Source organism: Drosophila albomicans, chromosome X (assembly GCF_009650485.2).
Source record: "Drosophila albomicans strain 15112-1751.03 chromosome X, ASM965048v2, whole genome shotgun sequence".
In the NCBI taxonomy this organism is placed as follows: Eukaryota; Metazoa; Arthropoda; class Insecta; order Diptera; family Drosophilidae; genus Drosophila; species Drosophila albomicans.
The window spans coordinates 27582320-27608303 of record NC_047627.2 but is presented as its reverse complement, the minus strand read 5'-3'; the positions used below and the strand labels follow the sequence as shown (position 1 = coordinate 27608303).

Sequence of the window (25984 nt, the reverse complement as noted above, 5' to 3'; positions counted from 1 at the left end):
AATAAAAAAAAAAACGATGATCAAGATGAATCATAATAAATAAATACTTATGAAATACAAAAATGATGTGCTTTATTTGAATTCAGAACGATCTAATTTCATTCTGAATCTCTGAGAAGGAATGTGTTAGAGAGCTGTGAAAATAAATTCAATATATTTTGGTATTTTTTGCACATATATATTTTAGAAATTCGACTTTGTTGTAGTCTTGAAAATTTCACAATGATCTATTGATAAATGCTAGAGTTATGTTGAGTTATTTTTGTTGTTGCGTGAGTGCTGTATAATATTATATATGGGAGGAGGTGATAACTCCACATGCTTCTCCAGCTTAGTGATGCATACTTTTAGGCGTCTCTTTTAAGAATACGATATTGAATGCCAATCGAATGCATATTTGATATATCATAGTATGTATATATATATATATTTAACAACAATACAATATATGTTTTATGTTTTAACATCAAGTAATGACTTCGCGCAAGGACATAAAAGTGTGCGATGTACGACATTATACATACATATACATATATAGGGATTATCATATAGGGGGGAGCTACATCAATATGTGATAAATATATAACGCTCATTCTATTATTAACAATATCCAATGTATATACTAATTATTATTTTGCAACAAAGCAATTAAAACAAGAACAATATTATTGTCAATTTAGTTCATCATCATGTCCAATTAGTTTTGCGATAAATCAAGGAATTAAATCAAACCTCAATTGCCATATAATTAATAGTATAGATAGAGTAATGTTTGGGGATCGCTTGAAACCAGTCAAAAGAGTATAGAGTTAGTATTTTTGTAACAATTTAATTATTTTTTGAAAAATAAAAAAAAAAATGAAAAAAATATATTAAAGACGTGAACTGGGATCGTCGAACGTCATCGAAGTTGCGTTGAGGTGTGTGTGTGTGTGTGTGTGTGTGTGTGAGGAAAATATCATCAGTGTGTTGTCCGCTCTATTTGTATTTCTTCATGAAGTCCAAGTGGAATTGACGGAACTTCTCCAACATGAGCTTCAGCTTGTCCGTCTGCGGCAAGATGGTGCTGCGGAAGTGATAGGTGCCAGGCAACTGACCAAATCCGCTGCCAGGCACAACGCAGATACCTTAAAGAGAAAGAGTTGTCGATTAATTATCAGTTCAACTTTCGAGGTGGAAAAACTCACCCGTCGACTCGAGCAGTTCAAATGCATATAAGGCATCGGGTGCCATGTTCTTGGCCTTGGCTGCCTCCACCGCCTTGGGCGGTATTTCCACACGGGGGAACACATACATCGCTCCCTGCACGGGATTCACCGTGTAACCCTCGAAGCTGCTGAACGTCTTGTGGACCAATTCGGCGCGCTCCTTCAACGCATCCAAGACAGCGTTCTTCTCCTTGTTGTACAGCTCAAACGAAGGTTCGCCGGCACGTGGTGGATTCACCAGAGCACTGACAGCCACCTGACCAGCGGTGGTGCTGCACAACGATGCGGTAATCGATTTGGTGAGCATCGCTTTGACCTGAGGACACAGGTTGATCACCTCCATGTAGCCGCCACGAATGCCGCATTCGCCGAGGAAACCCTTTGACACCGACAGGAAACTGACCAGCTCTTGGCTGCGATACGGTTCACCCATCTCGTGCATCACCTTCTTGAACGAATGGAACTTGGAGTCCTTGTCGTAGACGTTTGCCTGGTACACCTCATCGGCGAGAAGCAAGAGTTGATTCTCCTGGGCGAATTTGATGATCTCCTCGATGTTTTGACGCGACAGCACCTGGCCGGTGGGATTGCCGGGATTGATGATGACCAGAGCACGAGGATTGCATTGAGTTTTGGCCTCATCGTAGGCGCGTTGCAGCTCCTTGCGATTCAGTCCCCATTTGTTGGCCTCATCCAAGTAATAATCGATCTTGCTCATGCCATATTCAGCGATGGTGGCCGAGTACAATGGATACTGTGGTATGGGCACCATGATGCCCGGCAACTTTTCCTCCACATGGCAACTGCAACAGAGAGAGAGAGAGAGAGTCGTTAACTAGTTGTTATAAGTATGTGCTATGATCTGTGACTTACTGCAGCAGCGAGAGGATGCTCTTGATGCCTGGCGAGGCGCCGCCAGTTAGATAAATATTCTGCCAATCGCAGTCGACGCCGCCATCGCGTTCCTTAATGAATGAGGCCACCTGACGACGCACATGCTCCAAGCCCGCCGAATCGGTGTACGAACCCATCGAGCCGCCTTGGCATGCGGCCAACAAAGCGCAAGCGCGCTCCTTCACATCAGCTGGATAGTCCGGAGTGTTCAGCAGACGCGGTTCCATCGTCAGAGCCAACAACTAAGATGGGGGAAAAAAAAGAGAGGTTACAAATTGCATTTGATATCTATCTCTCTGTGACTGCAAACTCACCTGACGCAAAAAGGTCAAGGGCTGTTGGCCCATCGCATGGCAATCGCCAATGTTGGCACGAATCACCTGGTCGAATGGTTTCTTCACTCCCTAAAAGAACAGTGTTGAAATTGAAATTGAAAGCATTAGTCAAATTACATGTTGCCGATTGAGCGCAAATTGAATGAGTGTCGTTGAAACCTAATGCGATTTTAATATGCCTGGCCTGTGGCTCAATTGATTTTGTGCCCCAAACAAATCAAATATGTTAATGCTCCACCTATTTGACGTGCTCTATTATTATTATTGTACGGTCGAGTGGGAAGCCCATTATTGCGGTCGCCCAACATCCATTTAATCGTATCCAATTACCCCCGCAAAGCAAACAAGAGACACCCCACAAAATCTGTGCTGAACCGTTTACCGAACCACGCTCCATATGTGTTTATTGCTGAACCGTTTACCGAACCTCATTCAATATGTTTTCATAGCATGTTCCGATGATAAATTGAGGTAAATCGAAAGTAATTAAATTAAGCAGCACTGTAAACAAAAAACACTCCACAAAATCTGTGCTGAACCGTTTACCGAACCACGCTCCATATGTGTTCATTGCTGAACCGTTTACCGAACCACATTCAATATGTTTTCATAGCATGCTCCGATGATAAATTAACATTCGTTGAGTGTTATTCAATTATAAATTTATTAAGCACTGGCAGAATAAGCATTTTAAAACACTTAAGTTAATTTCTTTTGCGTTGAACCGGTTCAAAAGCTGTTCCACATAGATTAACAGAAACGTCGTTTGCTTTTTACTTTTATTTCTAATTCTACACAATTCAAATATTTTATGTTTAAGTAATTTTTATAATAAGCAGCAACGCAAACAAGAGGTATCCCAGAATATTTGTGATGAACCATTTCCGAACCACGCTCAATATGTTTTCAAAACATGTTCAATAAAGTGAGATTCCATTAGTGATACACAAAATTTGAATTTGATTATCAATGCCAGAAGAACCTAATTTTATATAACTTAAGCTAAGCTACTTCGCTATGAACCGGTTCAAGAACCGCTCCACTTAGATTTAAATATACGTAGTTCGTGTTTTTATTTTTCATTTCTTATTCTACACAAACTATTTTATGTTTAAGCAATATAATAAATAAGCAATGCAAACAAGAGACTTCCCCGAATATCTGCGCTGAACCGTTTTCTGAACCAAGCTCCACATGTTTTCATAGCATGCTCCAACGATCAACTTACATTCTTTGAGTTATATTTCGAATTAGCTTAACAATGCCAAAAGAACCTCATCATATATAACTTGAGCTAAGCTGCTTTGCTTTGAACCGGTTCAAGAACTGCTCCACATGGATTTATAGAAGCGTAGATGGTTTTCAAAGCATGTTCCAAACATTAACTCACATTCTTTGACATACAACTTGCTTGGCTTTGAACCGGTTCAAGAACCGCTCCACATAATTTTTTATACTACGGTATCGAACTATTTTCTTTCTAAGTAATTTTACTAATTACACCTTTCAGTTAAATCGAAAGTGATTTAATTAAACTGATTTAAATCTATGCAAACAGGTTTCAATTGATAGATGAGTTCAGAGATAGTTTTGTAGGAACTAATATAGGTCATCGAATAAAGGGAAAGTCAATTTAAACAACGTGGTTTATGAGACATTTGCAAATTTGATCAATCGCTATCAAGGCAGTTCAATTTCCTTAATGGCCTCAGTGCTTATCTCACATTTTCTCCAGCAGTCTTTAATTTGCTTAAGTAAACAAGCCGGAAAAACGCAACTCAACTTGAGTCGAGTCTACAATGCAGTGTCATGCACTCAAGCAAACAGCAACTGTTTGTTATATATGGCACTATATAGTAATAATATGTGTATTGGGTCTGGTGTAATTGACAGCAAGCAATTTAGATACAGACACCCCCAACGAATGTATGTATGTATGTAGATGCCTACATGCTATATAGTCTCTGTGTAAATAAATAATGGAGTGCAGGGCAAGCGGGGCGTATGTGTAATTTAGCGTTTTGATGAATAAGAATGCACAGAAAATCACGAAGCGCAATCGAAAGCTGAGAGAGGAAGCTTCTTCTTCTCTCCATGAATAATGCATGCAGTCATGCATAGCTGTTATACCAACGAAATAGCAACTGAAACGATAATAACAGCAACGAAAATGACGCCAAGATCAAACTTCGATAATTAGCTGCTAATTCGGTTCGCACATTTCTCATTTGCGAATGGAGAAACTCAAATGACCAACAAGAAAACTAACTAACTACGTAAATTTAGGGGGAAATTCAAATTACCAACCTTAAAATATAACAAACTACGGAAATCTAAGGGGAGTATTACTGATTTTTGTTCATTAACAGAAAATGAAAAATGTTATACAAATAGAAAATGCAACAAGTAAGAAAACTACAGTACCAAGTGTGCTCGACTGTGAGATACTCGCTACACATTTTGAATAAAAGCAAAACAGCGCTACGTTAAAATATACTAAAGTAATACACTACAAACTATTAAAAAATCTGCTAAATGATATATTAATAAAGTACTACATACAAAATATACCATACTTAAAAGTATATATCAAGTGGTATATTAATATTGTACTACATTCATATCATATATCATATACCAGATTGTCAGTTTAAGCAACTAATTCTTTGACAATTTTTGTCAGACTTTAGCGTGTATAAAAAAGAAATACTCTGCTAGTAAATGTCTTCTAACCATTACCAAAAATAATCCACTATATAATATAGTAACTTTTAAATACTTATTGCTACGAAATTTGTGAATACGCTAAAGAATTTTCGAAATTTAAGATTTCTTTTATCATGTTCCGTTCGCAGTTAAAATAATTAAATATGCATAATATTGACCAATTTTGAGTTTGTTAAACAAAATTTATCAATTTACGCAGAAATTGAAATTGCTGTAATCACAAACTTCTCATATAGTCGAGTGTATACTATAAATATTTTACTTACAGGGTATGAAGCAATGAATATAACAATTGTTGAGTCGAATTTGCCAGCTGCTTGTGAAGCTTTCAACCAAAACACCTGACAAGTAGCTCATTAAATTAGCAACAAGTAGACCTACTAGGTACAACTATATATGTCTATATATATATATAGTAAACCTACACACATAAATATCTATAGGGGGCACTTGAAACCTTAAACAAACCTTTTGAGTTTGTCATTTATTATGGAATCGACCGCAAGCGAAGAGTGCAAATACACACACACACACACACACACACACACACACAGACTAAGCATATATTATATCTGTCTATCACATATAGTAAATATTTCAGGTATTGTTCGCATGTTTGCACAATTGAAATATGTGTCGTAATCTGAACATTTATCGCTGTTGAGAGAGCAAATCAACAATAACAGAGTAATCAACAATACTCGAATCAATAATCAATAGGCATAAAAATTTCCAAAGTTGCCGCTGATATCGTAAGTATAGAATAAATATATACAACTTAGCAAGGTTGTTTAAAATTTACTTTAAGCACAGATAAAAATCAAGTGAATAACAACAGTCTGTCTAGTTTTTAACATTTTATGTTTAACAGAGGGCAAAGGATCATGTAATGAGGAGTCATAACTAACAGCTGTTAAACAGTTGACCTTCAACAGCAGTGAAATGTTAATGTTAAGCGAAATGTTAACAGTGCAGCTTAAGCCACAAACTTAACAGCGCCCGTTAAAAGTCTGTCAAACTCTTGATGGATCAACGAAAGCAAAGATTTATGCTTGCGATGCGATGCGATTGACAGTTGCCCATTTGGCAAAGGGCCAAAATGAAAGGGAAGTGGGGGGAAAAGGCAAACGAGACAACGTCACGACCTTATCATACGCAGCATGCCGAGCACTGATGCGAACTGAAAGCATTTGATAAAAGTAGAAGAAGAAAAACAAAAGCAGCGAAATCTAATGCGCGGCGAATGAGGAAGTCACAACGAAAGTGCAGAAGGCGGAGAAGCAAACAAGAACAACAACAACCAAATAGTATGCAAAGTGAAAGGAAGAGGCAAACAATGGAGAGCAAACAAAGACGCGAAATGTGTTCGCTGCACTTTTAATGTGGGTTGACGAACTGTCGACAAAATTCGAAGAGAATCATCATCATCTTCTACGTTTTTTTTTTTTTTTGTTTTTTGCGTTGTAGAAGAACACAAAAAGAAATGCTGGAAACAACAAAAAGTGTGGGAAAAAGCTTCACGGCTCATGCGCCATCTTTGTTGTTGTTGTTGTTGTTGTCGTTTGTTTAATAACAGCGTCTCACACAAAATTACCCAACAGCATCCTCGCTGCCTCCTCTGTAAGCTGACCCCCACCTCCTTTTACAGCAACTTACATAATATCGCAAAAATGAAATTGAAGCGAAAGCAAATCCCAGCAGATGTTGCCGGCTTTTTGAAGGACGTTCACTGAACTTGACTCCGTTTTCGCTATCGGGCAATGGGCCAAATATTACAACTACAATTACACACACCTATCCATCACTGACACACACACCTACACACACACGCTCATCTGTCAGCAATTCGCTAAAGCGGAGCAGTATTTATAGTCTCAAATTCAGCTTAAGCTCAATATAATTGAATGTCAACAATAGACAAAGCTTTCAGTTCAGCAAGTCGAACATTTAATACTCTTATCGGAAACTACAAGAAATGCGTTTGAAAGAAAGAAATACGTTTAGAGCATACTTTGCTTACATTTTCCAATTTACCTTAATAACTTTCATATTTTAGAATTATAAAATAAAAATATTCGTAATAATTGTAAATAAAAAAAATCTTTTTAAACATACAAAAATTCTTGAAACTTTATAGAATAATGTAATAGGTATTTGTAAATTAAAAAAAAATCTTCAATATCCCAGAATTTTAAATAAAGTTTAATTTGTCTGTATGTCTAGAAACCTTATCAATAACGTAATCAACATCAAATTTATAAGACTCCTTCTAAAGCGTATTCAAAAGCAGCTAATTGAAAAACGTGACCCCAATAATTGAGAATAATTAAAATCATGCGTTTTACATTTGAAAAGATAAACAACAATTACAAATACAATTGCGAGTCAAACCCATTAGATCTTATAAACAACACAACAACAAAAAATGGGAGGAAAAAAACCCAAAAAAAAAACTTTTCGAGTTAATTTGGCGTTAATTAAATACAACCAGCTCTAAAGTTTAACTGCTTAAACGAGATAAAACAAAAAATATATGAATCTAATTAAGAACTATATTTAGATAGGCCAATGAAGCAATTTTAGAGCTTTCAGCATGAATTTGCACAAATATCGCACAAAGAAAAACCGCCACGCGAAATCAGTTAAGTTTAGCAATAACAAAAAGGTTTTTTAAAAACTTTTTACAAAAACTAATCTAATAAAAAAAACACTTGTTACTGTTATTAAAAATGAATAAAAAGGTTTTTTTGTTAGCAGCTCTTCGAAGAGAATTTTGTTTTTATAATCAACTGATTATAATAGATATTTATTTAAAACACTTGACAAGTGAACAGTTCTAAGTGTTAGATTCATAATTAGGTTTTATTTTTTTCTAGATAATATAATATACATTTCCCATATAATATGTAAATTTGCAAAGAGTCCCCTAAAGAAGTGTCGCTAATTTGCTTTTCTGTTTACTCTCCCCAAAATACAACTTGGCGAATTGCAAACACAACACGCAATTGAGAACGCCCTCAGAGCGAAAAGAAATGCAATTGGAACGAAGGATTAACAGGTGCGCACACAACGCAACGTAAATAATTGCCGAGCAAAAAGGAAAGCGACATGGGGGAAAAAAAAGAGGGTGAGGGAAGAAGCCACGCTCAATAGGTGGCGCTTTTCGGGCAATTTACAAGGCGGAACATGAATAATGATGAGTGACAGGCGAGCATGGGGAAGGAGGTGGTGTGTAAGGGAAAGAGACAACAAACTTACGACGAGCTTTGCTTACCTTCTCAAGTTCCTTTTCAATTTCGCCGGCGCGAATGACAAGCGGACCACGGACCGCATACTCCATAACGATGAAGTTGGGATTGATGTTCTCCAGTTGTAGGCATTTCTGGTTGCCGTTCTTTTGTGTGGTGGACATGTTGCTGGAAAAAGCAAACAAAACAAAAAAATACGGGTAAACACACACACACGCACACACAGAGAAAGAGAGAAAGAAAACAACACCAAAACACACACGTCCAAGTTTTTAACATGGAAACACGCACGAAAATTCAAATGTTATGTTAATGTAAATTTTTCGTTGCTAGTTATTGGTTTTTTTTTCGTTTTTTCGTTTTTTTTTGTTTTGTTTTCTGGTTCACACACAGCAAAAATAAAGAAATACAAATAGGGAATTAAATACTGACCGAGAAGGAACGTCAAAAGTTGAATGGCTACCACGCGCGTTCAATGCTTCAGCTTGACTGCGGCGCAGCGTCGCTGTCGCTGTTGCTGTCGCTGTAGCAGCCGCCGTTCCTGTTAGCTTCTGGTTCTGCTGCTCAGCGCTGTTATTGTTATGTAGCGTCGATGATTTCCAGCGGCGTATGCCAACACTTGGCGTTAGTTTACATTGTTGTTGCTGCTGCTGCTGTTGACGCCTTGTGGCGACTGCGCTGCCACCGCTGCTGCTGCTGCTAGTTAAAGTTCTGGCACAAGTGGAGGCAACGGCACTGGCAGCACGTTGCATTGTTGCTGGATTCCTAAGCAGTTGACGGCTCATCTTAACAGTGAATTTTGTATACACTCTTTGAATTTTTGTTTTTTTTTTGTATTGAATTTTGCACCCACAGACGGAGACACAACACACACAACGTTCAGTTGTTGTTGCTGGCTTTTTTCACTGCAAATGAGATGAAACAGAAATTAATAAATGTGCAAAAATCGAAGCAGCTGCTGCTGCTGCGTTGTTCCCGGCGTCGTCATCATTGCGAGCAGCAGCCGAACCACCAATACACACGCATACTCTCAGTTGGTGTGTATGTATGTATGTGTATAAGAGCGTCGTCGCCTGCGCTAAGCTTGATTTATAAGAGCTGCTGTTGAAGTGTGCTTTTTGTTCTTTCTGTTTCTGTTATTATTGGCATTGGCATTGCCACGAAGTAGAAGGGGAGTGTAGGGAAAGGGGGGCCGGTGCTATTATCATCAATAGTGATAAGATTAGCGAAATCATTTTATGACTTGTGCCATATCGATACACATATTTATTGTACTCGGCAACAGCCCGCAATTCAATTATATAAATAAACAATTAACCGGTTTTACAGTTCACACTTGTCTGTGTGTGTGTGTGAGTGTGAGAGGCCAAGACGTAAAAGTTGCCATTAGCTAATTATAATTATGAACATCCGAAAGTACAGCAAGAATGCAATTAGCTGATGGCTGTGAGCTTTTTGTTGTCCGTTTGTAACGGACACAAGTCCTCAAGCAAACGAACATTTTTGTGTCTGCCCGCATGTGGTCACACTGCGCATCAGTTCGATACATTGCCAATATCGATAACATTCGATCATTGCGTATTGCGCTCATTCAAAATGCCGCCAAGGCAACAATTGGTTAATTATGGCAATTGTGAGTTTGTAGATAACTCTTATCCGTGGTGTCGCTGTCTTATCAGCGATGTCAGTTGCCAAAATAGTAGCTAAAGGGATTATGTATACGGCTTAATGAATTTATTTATTTTTTCCTTATGTTCATATAGTAGCAGTACTTTTGAGCCGTGTACTTTTGACTTTCAGCTTTACGATTTGTTGTTATCAGTGACGTCCAGTCTGAGCTTATGCTATACAGATGTATATACTATATACATATATAGTCGGACACATCAACAAAGAGAACAGACAAGCGCATAAGGTTTATTCTAGCTGGCAATTATTGTACTTTGAATCGTCAATTGCGTAATGAGACAGCTCAGTGAAATGAGACACAAGACAGAGAGCGAGACAGCAAGAGTGAAAGTCTGTGCCAAAAAAGAATTGAAATGCCGACGAAAAACATGACAATAACAACAAAAAAAAATAAAACACACTACACTTTCCATATGTTTAACACTCAACAAACACTGCTATTAATACCAAGTATAATTGCTGAACTTCAAGAACAGCGAGATCAAAGTACTTTATAGCAAGTGTTTTGTTGAGAGCTTCCTCTAATGCTGAGTGGATGATAAAGTTTCATAAAATATTAAAGGCTTCTAAACAGTTTTTAGATGATATATTGAACTTGTTCTTCAATTAAAACGAAGATGGAATTTATTTATTGTATGTGATATTTAAGCTTTGAAAATATTAAAGATTTAGAGTTCATTGAAAAGTCTTTTAATAATGAAATTTGATAAATTATTAATATAATCATTTCATTTTAAATATGCTTACTTATGTTGCAAATAAATTAAATTGCCCAAATCGAAAGGAAATAATAAATTAACAATAAATTACATTAAAACTGGTTAATTTAATTGCTCAATTCCAAAGAAAATAATAAATTACAATCTATTAAAAAATAAATTGCTTTATTATAGCTTAGGAAAATAATAATGATCATGTTTAGTTCAGCAAAAGTATTAAATTAATAATTTTAATAGCAAATAATTTGGCTAATATCGAATATGTTTATTTCAGCACATTAACAATATAATTTACTTCAAAAATATTACTTTTTTTAGGTATAATAATTTATAATTTGTATTTATAATTTATTCAAAAAAGAATACCTTTTTTATATATATATTTTATATTCATAATATACTAAAAATATTTGAATTTTTTGTAAAATAGATTATATTAATAATTGATACTTTAATTGAACTGTAGATTGAAATATTATTATAACTACACTCTTAATTTCTCTCAGTGCAGTATATTCATAATTACTAAAAATATTTGAATTTTTTGTAAAATAAATTATATTAATAATTGATACTTTAATTGAACTGTAGATTGAATTATTATTATAACTACACTCGTAATTTCTCTCAGTGCAGTATATTCATAATATACTAAAAATATTTAAATTTTTTGTAAAATAAATTATATTAATAATTGATACTTTAAATAAAGTAAAATTGAAATATTATTATAACTACACTCGTAATTTCTCTCAGTGCACTGCACTCAATTGTGGCGTATTCAAGGCAACAAATCAAAGGCTTAATTTGCAATTTTTCGCTCTATAAACAACATTTGGAGAGCAACATAAACAAATACAATAAATATAGGGCTCAAATACTGGAGAATGATATTAGCAAAAAAAAAAATATATATATTAAAGCACACAGGTGCTAAAGAGATGCGTCAATAAACGGCTAATAAATGCGATATTTATATTTATAGCTTTTGATAGAGTCGATGTTTTTGTTGTTTTTCTTTCACGCTTATGCAACGGAAGTGCTATGCAAATGTCCAATCAGATAAGCGACAACTGATAGGACAACTGATATCGTGCGCTTATTTAATTAAGCACTTCAACAAATACAACAAAAAAAGAAATATATTAATATCGCACTCACACACACACACATACAGAGGCACTATAAGTTCAATTGACACATCAGCAACGAAATCCAATCAGAATCGAAAGGCAATCGCGTCCGATTGGATTACCAAGTGCGTGGTGCGTAGAGGGCGCTGTCAAATTGCTAATTAGCATGTTAAACAGCTGTTGCACACACACACACACCGAGTAAATTGCGGCGATTTTTGTTTTGCACGCAATTCAATTGAATGCGACACGCAAAACGCCAAACAAAATCAGTAGTGACAATTTATTACCATTTAACGCATAGCAATTTCAGTTTTTTGTTTGTTTTGTTACGCACTTGAGGTTAAGTTCATTTTTTTGTTGTTGTTGCTTCTTTTTATAATCCATTTTTATTGTTTTCTTTTATTTTTTTGGGTGGTGGGGTAACACTTTGCCAACTCACACACACACACACACACACATCGCTGAGGTGCATATGCATATGCATGTAGATGTGTGCGTGAAATTAGTTCAAGAACAGCGGCAGATGCAGAAAAATGCATTGATTTTTTTTGTTTTGCATTGCAATTTGTTTTGGGTCAATTTGCTACGCACCTTGTGAACTTGAAACTTTAAAGAGGGGTGCGGGGGAATATGCTGCTTGCTCTCGATTATCTAACTGTGGTAAACGCGCTGCGATTTAGGAAAGATTAAAACGACCAAGACGACGACGAGAATTCAACTGGCGTTTGTTTTTTTTTTGTGTTTGTCGCAACTAGAAATCTGAAATATATTACACGCTTATGTTCACCACATGTGGGCACAATCATTCTATACAACTTACATATATGTACGTATGTATATAATACTTATAAAATACAAAATTATTAATAAACTTATCTGCACATACCGCGATTTCGTAAATAAATTCGCCAATCTGTGTGCACTTGTGTATGTGTGACGTGTGCTTCGTGTGTGTGCGATGTTCACCTCGAACAAACAACAAAATAGCGCCAGTGTGCTCCAATGTTTTGAATTTGCATGCGACTATGAAATTTTGATCAGCTGACAAGCGTTGCCACTCTATCTTACTGCACACACGAAAGTGGCAAGCTCGCGCAGCCATATTACATTAGTGTTGCAAAACGTGCACCAATTGGGTCATCGATAAGTATTTGTTTGGAGCAGTGTGACCTTTTCAATTCAATTGCAATTTCAGAATACCGAGAAAAAACTGGAAATTGCTTTTAGCTTGTCTTTTGAAGGCACATTTTGCTGAAATTCGACATACATTTATTTTGAATTTGCATTTAGCATTTCGATATAGCTTTTAGGCAAAATATGTGCTTTATATGCTAAAAAAAAGTTTTCAAAACATTGCGCATTTGTAATCGAAATTGGGTGGTATTTTTGCCGGTATATTTGTCGCCATAAAATGGTGTATTTGAAAATTAAGCTGGGCGGTCACGCTGATGGGTAATCTTCACAGTTGTTGTTGTTCCGCCGGAGTTCGGACGTGTTGTTTTATTTTGACTTGCTGCGGGTGTGAAACGTATATAAAACACAAACGTACCAAGAGTCCAACGTATTAATAAACCAAAACTGTTGTTAATTGTTGATCAGTTGCCTTGCACAAGTCCCGCTTGGACACTTTCACAATAAACTACTCTCGCACAGTCTCCGAGCTTTCAACAACAACAGCAGCAACGTGTAGTGTAATTGTTAGCCAAAGAGAGCGATGCATAATATTTAATGTCTATGTAAATAATAGTGCAACGACGACTAGCAGACAATTCACAACGAAATCACACACACACACACATATACACAATAAACACAGGCATTAAGGCAGTTTCCAGGAGTTGGAGGCCAGGGCTGGGTACTGTTATTACGCAGACCAAACAGAGAGGGCGTGCGAGTGCGAGTGAGTGAGCGAGCAGAGAGCAGCAGGGTTGCAACGCAGGATAAATAACCAAATAGCAACAACGTATCAAATCATTTTATAGTTTTTTTTTTTCGAGTGCTCCCACGTGAGTGTGTGTGTGTGCGAGTGCGTAGGCGAGTCTATCGTATTAAAAAAAAAAAACTGTGCGTGTGTGTGTAAAACAGAGAAGAAAAAAATGGCTCCAGCGTTGAGTAAATTGGCGCACAATCAAAGCGCCATCGTCGGCGTGGCGGGGATGACGGCAGCGTTATGGATAATCGCATACGGCAAAATGTCCAACAAAAAAAGGTAAGATCACAAAAAAAAAAACAAAAAAAAACACCAATAAAACATTGGGAAAGGTCTTGCAGTCTCCCCAGCAATTTATTGACATTGAAAGATCTTTGTTTACGCACGTCTCTGTGTGTGCGTGTGTCTGTGTGGATCGTATGATGCGCTCCCAACTGGTTTTCGCTTGCCCTATTTTGAAGCGCCTACAGCAGCTACACAGCTGCTTGCTTGCTGTTCAAGGACAGCAGCAGCAGCAGCAACAACAACAATAATAATATCGACGACGGCAAAGTACGATAACGATAACTATGGCAATTGCCCTTCAGCTGATTGCAAGTGATCGCAATTATTTAGAGAGATGGACTTTAGTTCGTGTGTGTCAGCTAGTGTGACCCCGCTCTTTTTTTTTTAGTAGTTGTTCATTTCTTAATGCATGCACACATGTGTGTAACAAATTTAATTGCTCTGTTTGACCCTTGCTCCCCCCTCCCTTTCCCACCCTTCTACAGCCACCTGTGCTTCGATATCGAGCGCAATGTTTTAATAGATTTCGCACGGCCGATAAGCGTAAAAGGGCGTTTCATTGTTGTTATGACCGTTTTCCGTAATAAAATAAAAACCCAATATCTAATCGCTATGCTAGCCAAAAAATCTCAATTAACGAAGTACGCGTGCTTCTCGCTGAAGTGCACCTGACAGACAAATCCATATAATTTACAACATATATTATTTATATAGTGTATATACAACCCTTTTGATATAATTAATTGAAATTGTGATCAAATGTTTGTTTGCATGACGGTCACAATTAGACTAAGTAGTCAATATTGCCGACAACCAATGTGGAATGTGCACAAACTAATATTCATATGTATGTGTGCGAGCAGGATAGCAAAAGGGAATGGGGGAGGAGAAGAGAGAGAGAGAGCGAGTCGACGATACAATTTAATGCTTGCCGCTTATCGTGGCGAATGGCAAAACAACATTTTTCGAAAATTGCATTAGATATTTGTAGTAAGAATATGCAATTAATTATACACAAAATAAAGTACACACTTATCGTAGATCTATTACATTTCCATTAACATCATAATGTTGGATATTCTTTTCACCATTAACGAGCACAGTTAAGTAATTGCATTGCCCTACATACATACATACATATGGCAATGGCAATGGCGCTTGACAATTAATTGAAATTGAAATTCTAAACTAAATAACCTGTAGTATAATAGTGTGGTTGTTCATCCCCCTTTCCCCTTCCCATGAGCCACACACAGTGTTTTGCATTCACAGTTTTGTATTCTAGGCAATTGACAAAGGAAGGTGTTAAAAAAACGCCTGATGCAAATTCGTTGGAAGCTAAAGTGCAACAACTTTGACATGCAGACACAGACACCGACACCGACCAACGGCAGACAAAACTCAATCAATGCGCACACACACATACATACATATGTATGTATGCATGCAGTTGCCGGTTCATTACTTATGTATGTGTATGTATGTATGTGTAATTGACTGCGTGTGTCATAATTCGATGACAAGTGTATGTGTGTGTGTGTGTATGAACTCTTAACGTAATAAACATTATTGCTGGGTGTTGTCAGTTATTGCTGTTTACTGTCCTCAATTGATGAGCATGACTATTGGCATTTTGTCTGCGCCTGCAGATTACGCATCAGTGCTGCCACAAGGCTATATATAGCGGGAAGATAGCCAAAAAAAAAGCAAAAAAATAATGCCAACTCAAAATATTTACTTCATACATACATATATAGATTATTACCAAGAAACTTATCTTAGCATCTTTGGTGTATTTTCGAAAACAAAAGATTCACAGCATTTAAAACGAAAAAAATGGCAAAGCTAAATGTAATAAAAAGGCCAGTTTTGATGGGAAAAAAAAGTGCTGTGGGCAACACTGGCTACGCACGCATGCACTTTTGAAAGCTCGCCGCTTCCACTGACTACTTGCTTTGTTGCTTTGTGGTGTTCCGTTACCATTGGTATTGGAAAGGCATGCGCGCGTTGCCAATACGATCGAGTTTTCAGTAATTGCGAGCATTTGGCAACACTCGTTAATAGCAAATGCTCTGCTGCTGCTGCTGCTTAATTGTGCTATGAGCATTTTGATGTTGTTGTTATTGCTGTTGTTGTTGTCGTTGTTGTTACCCACTGTTGCTGTGTGTTATTCCGCCTTTGGAGTTCACACACTTGCCCCAATGAATGCTAATTTTTGTTTACTTTTCGGCAAAATGCCATTCTACAATATGTGTGTAGGTATGTGTGTGTGTACGTATTTATTTTTCATTGCCACCTATTGCGTAATTATTTTGTGTGCTTGACAATTTAAGCATATTTTCTAACTTATTAAAATTGCCATTGAAGAAGCATTTTTTTTTTAGTGCTAACAGCGCTGCTAAAATGCAATTCACATGTAAAAGTTCATCGGCTGTTCACAATTGGAAAGCATTATGCATTCTGCAATGTGTGTGTGTGTGTGTGTGTTACAGTTTTTATTGTGTGATCGTTGCGCATTGGTTTTTTGTTTTACCAATTTGCATAATTCAAATTGCTTGACACATGCACCTGCTCACACTCAAAATTAGAAAAACACAATATGCACGCTATTTAGAACGTGAAATTGCGTGAAAACATTTACACCCTGTGACTAAAGCACACACAAACATACATACATACATACATGCATACATATAGAAGAGTGCAGACAGGAAGCGCAATGGAGGAAAAACGTAGAATCAATTATAGATAAAAACTGAATGCAGATAACAAGTATTTGTCATAGTATTTGCTTTAGATTTGGGGAGCGGGTCACACGTGTGTATTTAAATATGGATATGGAAAGAGGAAATAACAACAACATTGAACTTTGCACCCGGCAAAAATTGCCGTTACAAATCTGTCGATCTTTCACACACACACACACACACATACAAGTATGCTAAGCGAACGTCTAATCAGTTTTTTTTTCTTCTTTTGCTTCTCTCATCTTTTTTGTGTGTTAACTTGTCCGTCGACAATGAAATGCCGGCAGTAATACTTCCACACACACAGTTGTGTTTATGTATTGGTGTGCTTCTGACGTAGTCTTCTTATTATGATTGTTGTTGCTGCGACTTTTTGTTGTCTAGCTTGTGTGTTAATCAACCGCAAATTCGCTTGGTCTCAAAACTGGCCAAACTTCAAGAGCCAACAAAATAGGCGAAAGCAGAGATAAACTGCGATTCGCATATCGCCTGTTGCTCCCTGTGTCTGTGTGTGTGTACGCAATATCTGTAGATATTTACAATTGTGTTGTTGTTTTTGTTTTCCTCTTCCAACTTCTTTAATTACCCTGAAACACCTGCGAGTAAATTGTGTGTGCTTTTTTTTGTGATTGTGTTTGTGTTTTTGTTTTATTTGCGGGGATTTTAGTTGCTGTGGCTTCGTTTGGGCCAGTTAAATAGATTAATCACAACGATTAACAGCAACAACTAGCTGATAACAGCAGTCATCGCATCGATTAGAGATGGTCGAGGTTCAAAACGATTTCACGAGCCAACAAAACGATTATTGTAACTGCGAACTTATCGTTATCGTTAATCTATGCGATAAGAATGTCTGTAAACAAGGGGGGGGGGGGAACCAATCTTACTTACAAAGTATTTTACAATCGTCTGTGCGGAGCAATTAAAAATCCAAGAAAATTGTTCGTCATTTCCAAATTCACGTTTTTATTGTTTTGCGTCTTTTTTTTGGCATTGAAAGACTTTTCACGATCATTGAAACCCAACCATTGCAAACATTTGAAAATGAAAACCAATTTCGATATGAAAATTTTAAATTGCAAAAATGCACTGTTACAAAAGGGGATAAAGTCCAAAAAAGTTGACAAAGCTTACTATGTTAAATTATTGGGAAAATACGAAATATAGTAAATACTTTGATTAAAATAAATATAAAATTGAAAAATATATGAAAATCATAAATGATTTTATGATTATTAATCATATATATTTCAATGCGTATGATTTTCGTCGTTGGTCATAATTTATGATCTTTATTATGTGTACTCGAAATTAAACTTGTAGTTTTCATATATTTTAGTGTTCTCTAGTATAAGTGGGGGAATACAGTAATTTATTGTTGGTTGAAAGTTAAGATTTCAAAGAATTTCTACGTTGTTTCACAATTGTCTTTAAATTAATAATTCTGATTTTTATTTTGTGTATTAAAAATTAAAATTGTTTAATTCAATTATTCATAGTTTTTATTTATGTTAGTATTCTTGATTATAGTTAAGAGGGGGAAAAAAGAGTAATTTATTGATGGTTGCAAACATTCAAAGTTGATTACGATTTCTGAGAATTACACACATCTCTAAGTATCGGTTAAATCTCAAGTGGCAATCGCAAATTGATGCGATTGACCGACCTACGGACCCGAACACGTGTTACACGTCATCCAATCGCCCCTTCTCCTTCTCCTTTGCCTTCCCTTTCTCTCTCTCTCGCATACCAACGCAATCAGCGCATTCCAGACGCACTGACACACACACACACGCACACAAATGTACGATCCACAAATGGGCTTTAATATAAACACAATGCGTGTGTGTGTTGGAATTGATAGAAATGGGCAACAAAAGTTTAACCGGCTAGCCAGCCAACGACTAACAAAAAAAACATAAATAAATTAAGAATAGCGAAAAAAGGAAAAAACATAGAAAACAAGATGAAATACGTATATATAAATATATATATACAAGTATGGTAATTTGTGCAAGTCATCGCGAATCATCAACTTTTAGTTAAGAAGTCACATTTTGTCAGTCTTAAGGCAGGCGACATGCGACACGACACCTCAGCGATAAGAGCTAACCGCAATCTTTGCCCAACCCACCCACCACCCACAATCCACGATCCACATTCCAGATTCTAGAATCCACAGTCCACAATCCGCAACATCATACCATGACCCAACCATCGATAAGCTGCGCTGAGCTTCGCAATTCACAATTCGCCCTTTGCCCGTCGTCGTCGTCGTCGTTGTTGTCCTCTTCTACTTCACAAAGTCCAAATCGAGCTGTGTTAGCCATATTTTATATTGCTCTTCGCTGATGATCATCACGATAATGTTATATCATCCATTTACTTCGACTTGCTGTTGTTGTTAATGGTAGTAGTGACTAGGTATTATTTGAAAACTCGCTATAGATTATGCATATCTATTAAGACCTGACCACACTACTATATAGTCAGATAGTAAGACTTTGATATTCCGGTTTATAACATAAGTTGTATATTGCTAGTAAATGCGATAATTAACATTGCTGTCCACCTTTCTAATTTTACTCGCTGTCTCTCTCTATCTTCTTTTTTTTTTGTGAGTCATTAACATTTTTAATTGCATTTATTCTGTTCAGGAAAGCAAAATGGTTCAAAGGTGCTTCTCAACACGTCTGGCTCTTGTTGTTGTTGTTGTTGCGAAATTCATTTTCAACTTGAATAGGAACACGTATATCTGGAATTTAACTTGATATATATAACTCGAGTCTAAGCAACTCACTTCCTTTTACTTCTCTTATTATATTACCGGAAACATTTCTTAATAAAAACATATGCCACACACACTTTGGGAATAGAAAAGCTTACAAAGTTTCTTAAATTGAACTTTTGCCAAACATTAATAAAAGCTTTCAAAGTTTCATAAATGTAACATTTCTGAATAAACAATTATGCTAATTGTTGTGTAATTATCTTTGCGATAAAATTAATGATAATCATTTTAATGTCAAAATTTACATAAATTACCGCAAACCTGTTGTAGTTAGCTGATTAAGTTAGTACGTTATTTTATTTGTTGTTGTTTTATTTAAATGTATTTTTAGAATAACTGCCAAATTTATTGTGACTTAGTGGCAAAAGACAATTAAATATATTGCTGTATACTTTACTACGGTAAAATGTGTAATATCCTTTCTCTACCAAGTCACAAGAAATTTGGCAGTTATCCTAAAGTTAGAACAACGTTATTATACTGCACTTTATTTTAGCAAAATGGTTAATTGTCTAAGTCACAAGAAATCTGGCAGTTATCCTAAAAATGCATTCAAATCAAAACAACGTTTTATTGCATAACAAATTATCAAACGCAATTATTTTTAATGTGTATTTAAGTATAGAAACTGCACTTTATACCGACTATCTGAACAATGCATAGAATACACCATTTAACTGCGCGTTTGCATTAGTAAAACGTGCTTAAATGCCTCACCTTGCGAACGTGCTGTTATCCTTAAATGCATTTAACATGAATAGCTAAGTAAAATAAATATAATTCTATTGTAGTTATCTTGAATGCATTATTAAGTATTAGGGCAGCTGTAATGTGCTACAATAGAGCACAATTCTTAGCTGCGCTTAAGTGCAATGTTATTTGTAGAACATTATTTAGTTGCACTTAAGTGAGAATATTTATAAGAATTACTATAGAGCACAACAATTGATTGCGCCTAAGTGCAATGTTATTTGCTTAATGCTATTTAGTTGCACTTAAGTAAAATGATTATTAAGGCAGCTAAATGCAATCTCATTTGTAGAACATTGTTTAGTTGCACTTAAGTACAATTATTATTAAGGCAGCTACAATGAGCTACTATAGAGCACAACACTTAATGGCGCTTAAGTTAAATTATTATTAATTCATCTATAATGAGCCACTATAGAGCAATGTAGAACATTTAAGTTACTTACTTATGTAGCTATAATGAGCTACTATAAAGTACAACACTTACCTGCGATTAAGTGCAATGTTATTTAGTTGTATGTAAGTGCAATATTTGTAGAACATTATTTAGTTGCACTTAAGTAAAATTATTATTAAGGCAGCTATACTGAGCTGCTATAGAGCACAACACTTGTCTACGTTTAAATGCAATCTTATTTGTAGAACATTGTTGAATTGTGCTTAAGGGAAATTATTATTAAGGCCACTTTAATGAGCTACAATAGAGCACAGAACTTGGCTGCGATTAAGTTAAATTGCACATTAATTTGAAACTTATTGACAGTAACTTTACTAATTGAATTCCTATTCCCGTTGACTTTTGCAGGAAATCAGGCTATGAAGACAAAATTCAATACACGATCGCTGAGAAGAAGGACAAAAAGTCGAATAAGGCGCATGTGAATTCAGTATTCTTCAAACAGCTGCGAGAGCTGTTGCGTAAGTTGGCAAACATTAATTATTATGTTCAGCTGCTAATTAAGAGTTTATCGTTATGCTTTTTTTTGCGTGTGTGTGTGTGTGTGTGTTTTGCAGCCATACTTGTGCCCAGATTCTGGTGCATGGAGACGGGTCTGTTGATGCTGATTGCTGTCACATTAATTGGACGCTCGGTCAGCGACATTTGGATGATTCAAAATGCCACCGTTGTGGAGAGCACAATCATACACATGAATCGTGCCAAGTTCAAGACGGCGCTACTCAAATATCTTGCTGCCCTGCCAGCGGTAAGTTTTTTTTTCCTTTCCCTTTCTCCCGCATGAATATTAATCCCATTACTGTTCTTTTTGTAGATTTCCGTGGTTACCAATGTGCTGAAATGGAGTTTGGGCGAACTGAAGTTGCGTTTCCGCACCAATCTGACGCATCATCTGTACAGTCAATACCTCAAGTGAGTAGGAAGACGGGTTTTCCTTAAAGCTGGATGTGAAATGATGGATAAATGTTAGCAAGATTCATTCAGAAGTTGAAGGAAATATAATGATCGAAGTTCATATCAAGATGGAGTGCTAATTGTTTGCACATTTATGAATTCATATCAAGACTATCTCAATGGAGTGCAGATCGTTTGCACATTTATGAAACAGTTTCATTTAAAGTATGTAGTTTAAGTTTCAACAAAATGCTGTAAAAGTGAAGCATCCTCAAGTGAGTGAGAAGAAAAGTTTTCCTTGCGAAGGATGTGAAATGATGGACAAATGTTGGCAAGATTTATATTAAGCTTTAAGCTGATGTCAAAACTATCTCAATGGAGTGCAAATTGTGTGTGCATTTATGAATTCATATCAAGACTATCATAATGGATCAAATATTGTTTCATGTATGAGACATCCTCATTTAAAGTAGTGTAGATATCAAGATTTCAAGAAAATGCTATAAAAGTGAAGCCAATTTCGACAGTAAGCCTAAGAAAGCAACTCTACAAATTATGCTAAAGTTTAGTGAAGAAATTAATAATAATAATTATTTTATTTTCCAGCGGTTACACGTACTACAAAATGTCGAATTTGGATAACCGAATAGCCAACGCCGATCAGCTGCTGACCACGGACATTGACAAGTTCTGCGAGAGCGCCACGGAGCTGTATTCGAACATCAGTAAGCCGGTGCTGGACATCTTTATCTATGTTTATCGATTGACTGTGAATCTGGGCGGCAAGACGCCATCGATACTGATGCTTTATCTGCTCTTCGCTGGCATTTTCCTTACCCGGCTGCGTCGTCCAACGGGTCGTCTGACCGTCGAGGAGCAGAAACTCGAGGGTGAATTCCGTTATGTGAACAGCAGGCTGATCACCAACTCCGAGGAGGTGGCCTTCTACCAAGGCAATGTGCGTGAGAAGCTCACACTCTTGGCCAGCTACTCGAAGCTGCGTTCGCATCTGCGCAAATTCCTCGAATTCCGTGTTAGCATGGGCATCGTGGACAACATTGTGGGCAAATGTGAGTGTGATTTGTGAACTATGCTTTGTAAATCTCGTCTTACTTATTTCCTTTCACCTTTTTGTAGACTTTGCATCGATTGTGGGCTTCTATGCGGTGTCGATACCATTCTTCACCAAGAATCATCCGCTGCTGTCCGGCGAGCAGAGCGGTCAACGTCTGCAGGCCTATTACACGTACGGACGCATGCTAATCAAGCTGGCCGAGGCCATCGGACGTCTGGTGTTGGCCGGACGTGAGATGTCCCGTCTGGCCGGCTTCACGGCACGCATGACCGAGCTGATCAAGGTGCTCGGCGATCTCAATAAGGGCACCTACGAGCGCACCATGGTCAATGGCAACAGCCTGACGCCGAATGGCGATGGCGATGCCTCCGCCGCTGGCAGCTTTGGTCCCAACAAGGGCATCATGTGCTTCGAGGACAATATCATTCGGTTCGAGAAGGTGCCGCTGGTCACTCCCAATGGCGATGTGCTGCTCAAGGAGCTCACCTTCGAAGTCAAGTGCGTTATTTGAACCCTTTCGCTTTCGATTTCATTTAAGATTTGTTTTAATTGCTATTTGGTTTTTAGGTCTGGCACCAATGTGCTGGTCTGTGGTCCCAATGGCTGTGGCAAATCATCGCTGTTCCGCATTCTCGGTGAACTGTGGCCCACGTGGGGTGGCAAGGTCACGAAGCCGTCGCGCGGCAAGCTTTTCTACATTCCACAAAGGCCCTACATGACGCTCGGCAGTTTGCGTGATCAGGTAAAGTCGATGAATGTGAATACGATTATGAATATATTTGGTTTAACAGTGCGTTAAAGTATTTCTCCAGCTATATTCATAGCTTTAAGTTTAATCTCCTTTGTAAAAACTCTTTTTAGAATAGTATTATAGCAGTGTGCTTACAGAAAATATACGTAACAGTCAGAAGTAGTCATCTCCCGCTCCATAAACAAATTATATAGCCATGTCCGTCTGTCTGTCTGTCCGTCCGTCTGTCCGTAAGAGCATCCAGATATCAGAGACTATACGAGATAGAGCTATAATTCTTTTTCGACAATCGAATATAATTTTGAAGCTAAAATCACGATTTTTAGTAAATATGATTTCTGAAAAGACAGAAATAATATTGTGTGGCAATCTGGTTTGTTTTATACTGTGTATAATTTGATTATTTTCGGTATATTAATTTGATATATTTTCATAATATGGTTTTATATTGTAATGCTATATCGATATACCATATATAGCCTTCAGTACAATTCGGTATTTTGTATATATATATATATTTTTAGAATAATGTTTTATATGGTAATACCATATAGGCATACTTCAACATTTGTTAGGTATATTAATTTGGTATATTTTAGAATATGGTTTTATTTGGGCATATTATATCGATCTACCGTATATAGCCTTCGGTATAATTTAGTATTTTTAATATATACCATATATCAATACGGTATATTTTTCGACTATGGTCTATCATATTTAGCCTGTGGTATAATTTAGTATTTTTGGTATAATAATTTGGTATATTTTTAGAATATGCTGTTATTGAAAATAGGTAGTGGGAGTCTAACAGTCTAGTGGGTTGTTATTTGTTGGTTTAAAAGTGCGTGAAAGCATTTCTATATTCATAGTCTTTATCTTCTTTGAAAGTAACTTCTGTTTAAACTACAACCCTAATTCATTCTTTACACAGATCATCTATCCGCATACACGCGACGATATGCGCCGTCTGGGCCGCTCCGATGAGGATCTGCTGCACTTCCTGGACATTGTGCAGCTGACGTATCTGGAGCAGCGGGAGAATGGCCTCGATGCGATCGAGGACTGGATCGATGTGTTGTCCGGCGGCGAGAAGCAGCGCATCGCGATGGCCCGACTTTTCTATCACAAGCCGCAGTTTGCGATCCTCGATGAGTGCACCAGCGCCGTGTCGGTGGATGTCGAGGGCAAGATGTATAGCTATTGCCGTGAGGCGGGCATTACGCTCTTTACTGTGTCGCATCGCAAATCGTTGTGGGTGCATCACGATTACTATCTGCAGTTCGATGGCCGTGGCAACTACGAGTTCGAGACCATCGATCAGGACAAGGAGCACTTTGGATCGTAAGCAGTTGCCGTTGCAGCAGCAAACGCAAGCAATCAAGTCAACTTCAGGAGCCTTCAAGCGATCATTGAGCACAAAACACAAACACAACACAAGAGAACTAACAATAATCGGGGCAAACAGAAGCTGTAGCTTTTATATATAGTATGTATATGTATGTGGGGAAAATCGAGCTCTGTCTGTGTGATGATGATGATGATGCGTTGTCGATTCCTTCCATTCGTAGCGTAGTTTAACTTCCTTAATTCTGCTTCCTATTCTTTCACTCTCTCGCGCTGTCTCGCTCGTTCTGGTGCACTGTACATATATACATATATATCTATATATATATATATATTTTGACGATGATTATGTTAAAATACACTTTATTTGTAGGCAGATACTTTACGATGATGATCATGTTAAATACCTGCAGCCATTCCAGTTTCATATTTGATTTTCGTGACAGTGTTTTACTTGTACTTTTATGTTTATATACTAAACAGATATATACCATATATATGTATGTATATATTTGTACTGCTGCGCTTTCGCTTTTCGATTCTTAAACGTTCGTTCGTTCGATCGACGTAGCTGGTGTTAGTTATTTAAGAGCCTAAAATTAAACGATGATGACTTGCGATAAACGTCAATCAATTATCAATTATCTAGCAAACATTTAGTAAATTTATAAACCCAACACACACACACACACACCCATGTATATGCAATACTTTGTAATTTATATTTAATATATTTTATCCTCCCTTATATATATATATTGATATCTATTTTTTTTTTATTATCCGAACTTTTTGTACGCTAATTTTCGCGGTTGAATTGGAATTTGTAATGGAATTTTTTGTTTTTTTTTTTTCTTGCTTTTGTTCAACTTTGCACAAGAACAACAACAACAACAACACATTTGACATTGTCATTGTGCTAATTGCATTAAAATGTATATACAACATCAACAGCAACAACAACAACAAATGAAACAAAAATAAACAACAACGATTTTCTA

At 36.9% G+C, this 25984-nt stretch overlaps 2 protein-coding genes across 3 annotated transcripts; one reads left to right on the top strand and one right to left on the bottom strand.

The window, feature by feature from the left end:
- Window positions 1-135: 135 nt before the first annotated feature.
- Window positions 136-17957, bottom strand: LOC117577694 (alanine aminotransferase 2). Of its 2 annotated transcripts, none has more exons than XM_052007400.1 (7): window positions 17810-17957; window positions 8845-9317; window positions 8439-8580; window positions 2417-2506; window positions 2082-2344; window positions 1188-2011; window positions 136-1127 (listed from the first exon to the last, which is right to left on the bottom strand). In XM_052007400.1, the coding sequence occupies exons 2-7, from the start codon at window positions 9195-9197 to the stop codon at window positions 979-981; spliced, it is 1821 nt and encodes a 606-aa protein (XP_051863360.1). In that variant the 5' UTR covers window positions 9198-9317; window positions 17810-17957; the 3' UTR covers window positions 136-978. The 2 variants fall into 2 exon arrangements, with proteins under 2 accessions (XP_051863360.1, XP_034118488.2); XM_034262597.2 differs by lacking the exon at window positions 17810-17957 and adding an exon at window positions 12548-12673.
- LOC117577685 (ATP-binding cassette sub-family D member 3) lies at window positions 13423-25984 on the top strand. The gene is made up of 8 exons (XM_034262586.2): window positions 13423-14165; window positions 21265-21377; window positions 21474-21664; window positions 21731-21828; window positions 22417-22880; window positions 22948-23383; window positions 23453-23627; window positions 24571-25984. The coding sequence occupies exons 1-8, from the start codon at window positions 14053-14055 to the stop codon at window positions 24982-24984; spliced, it is 2004 nt and encodes a 667-aa protein (XP_034118477.1). The 5' UTR covers window positions 13423-14052; the 3' UTR covers window positions 24985-25984.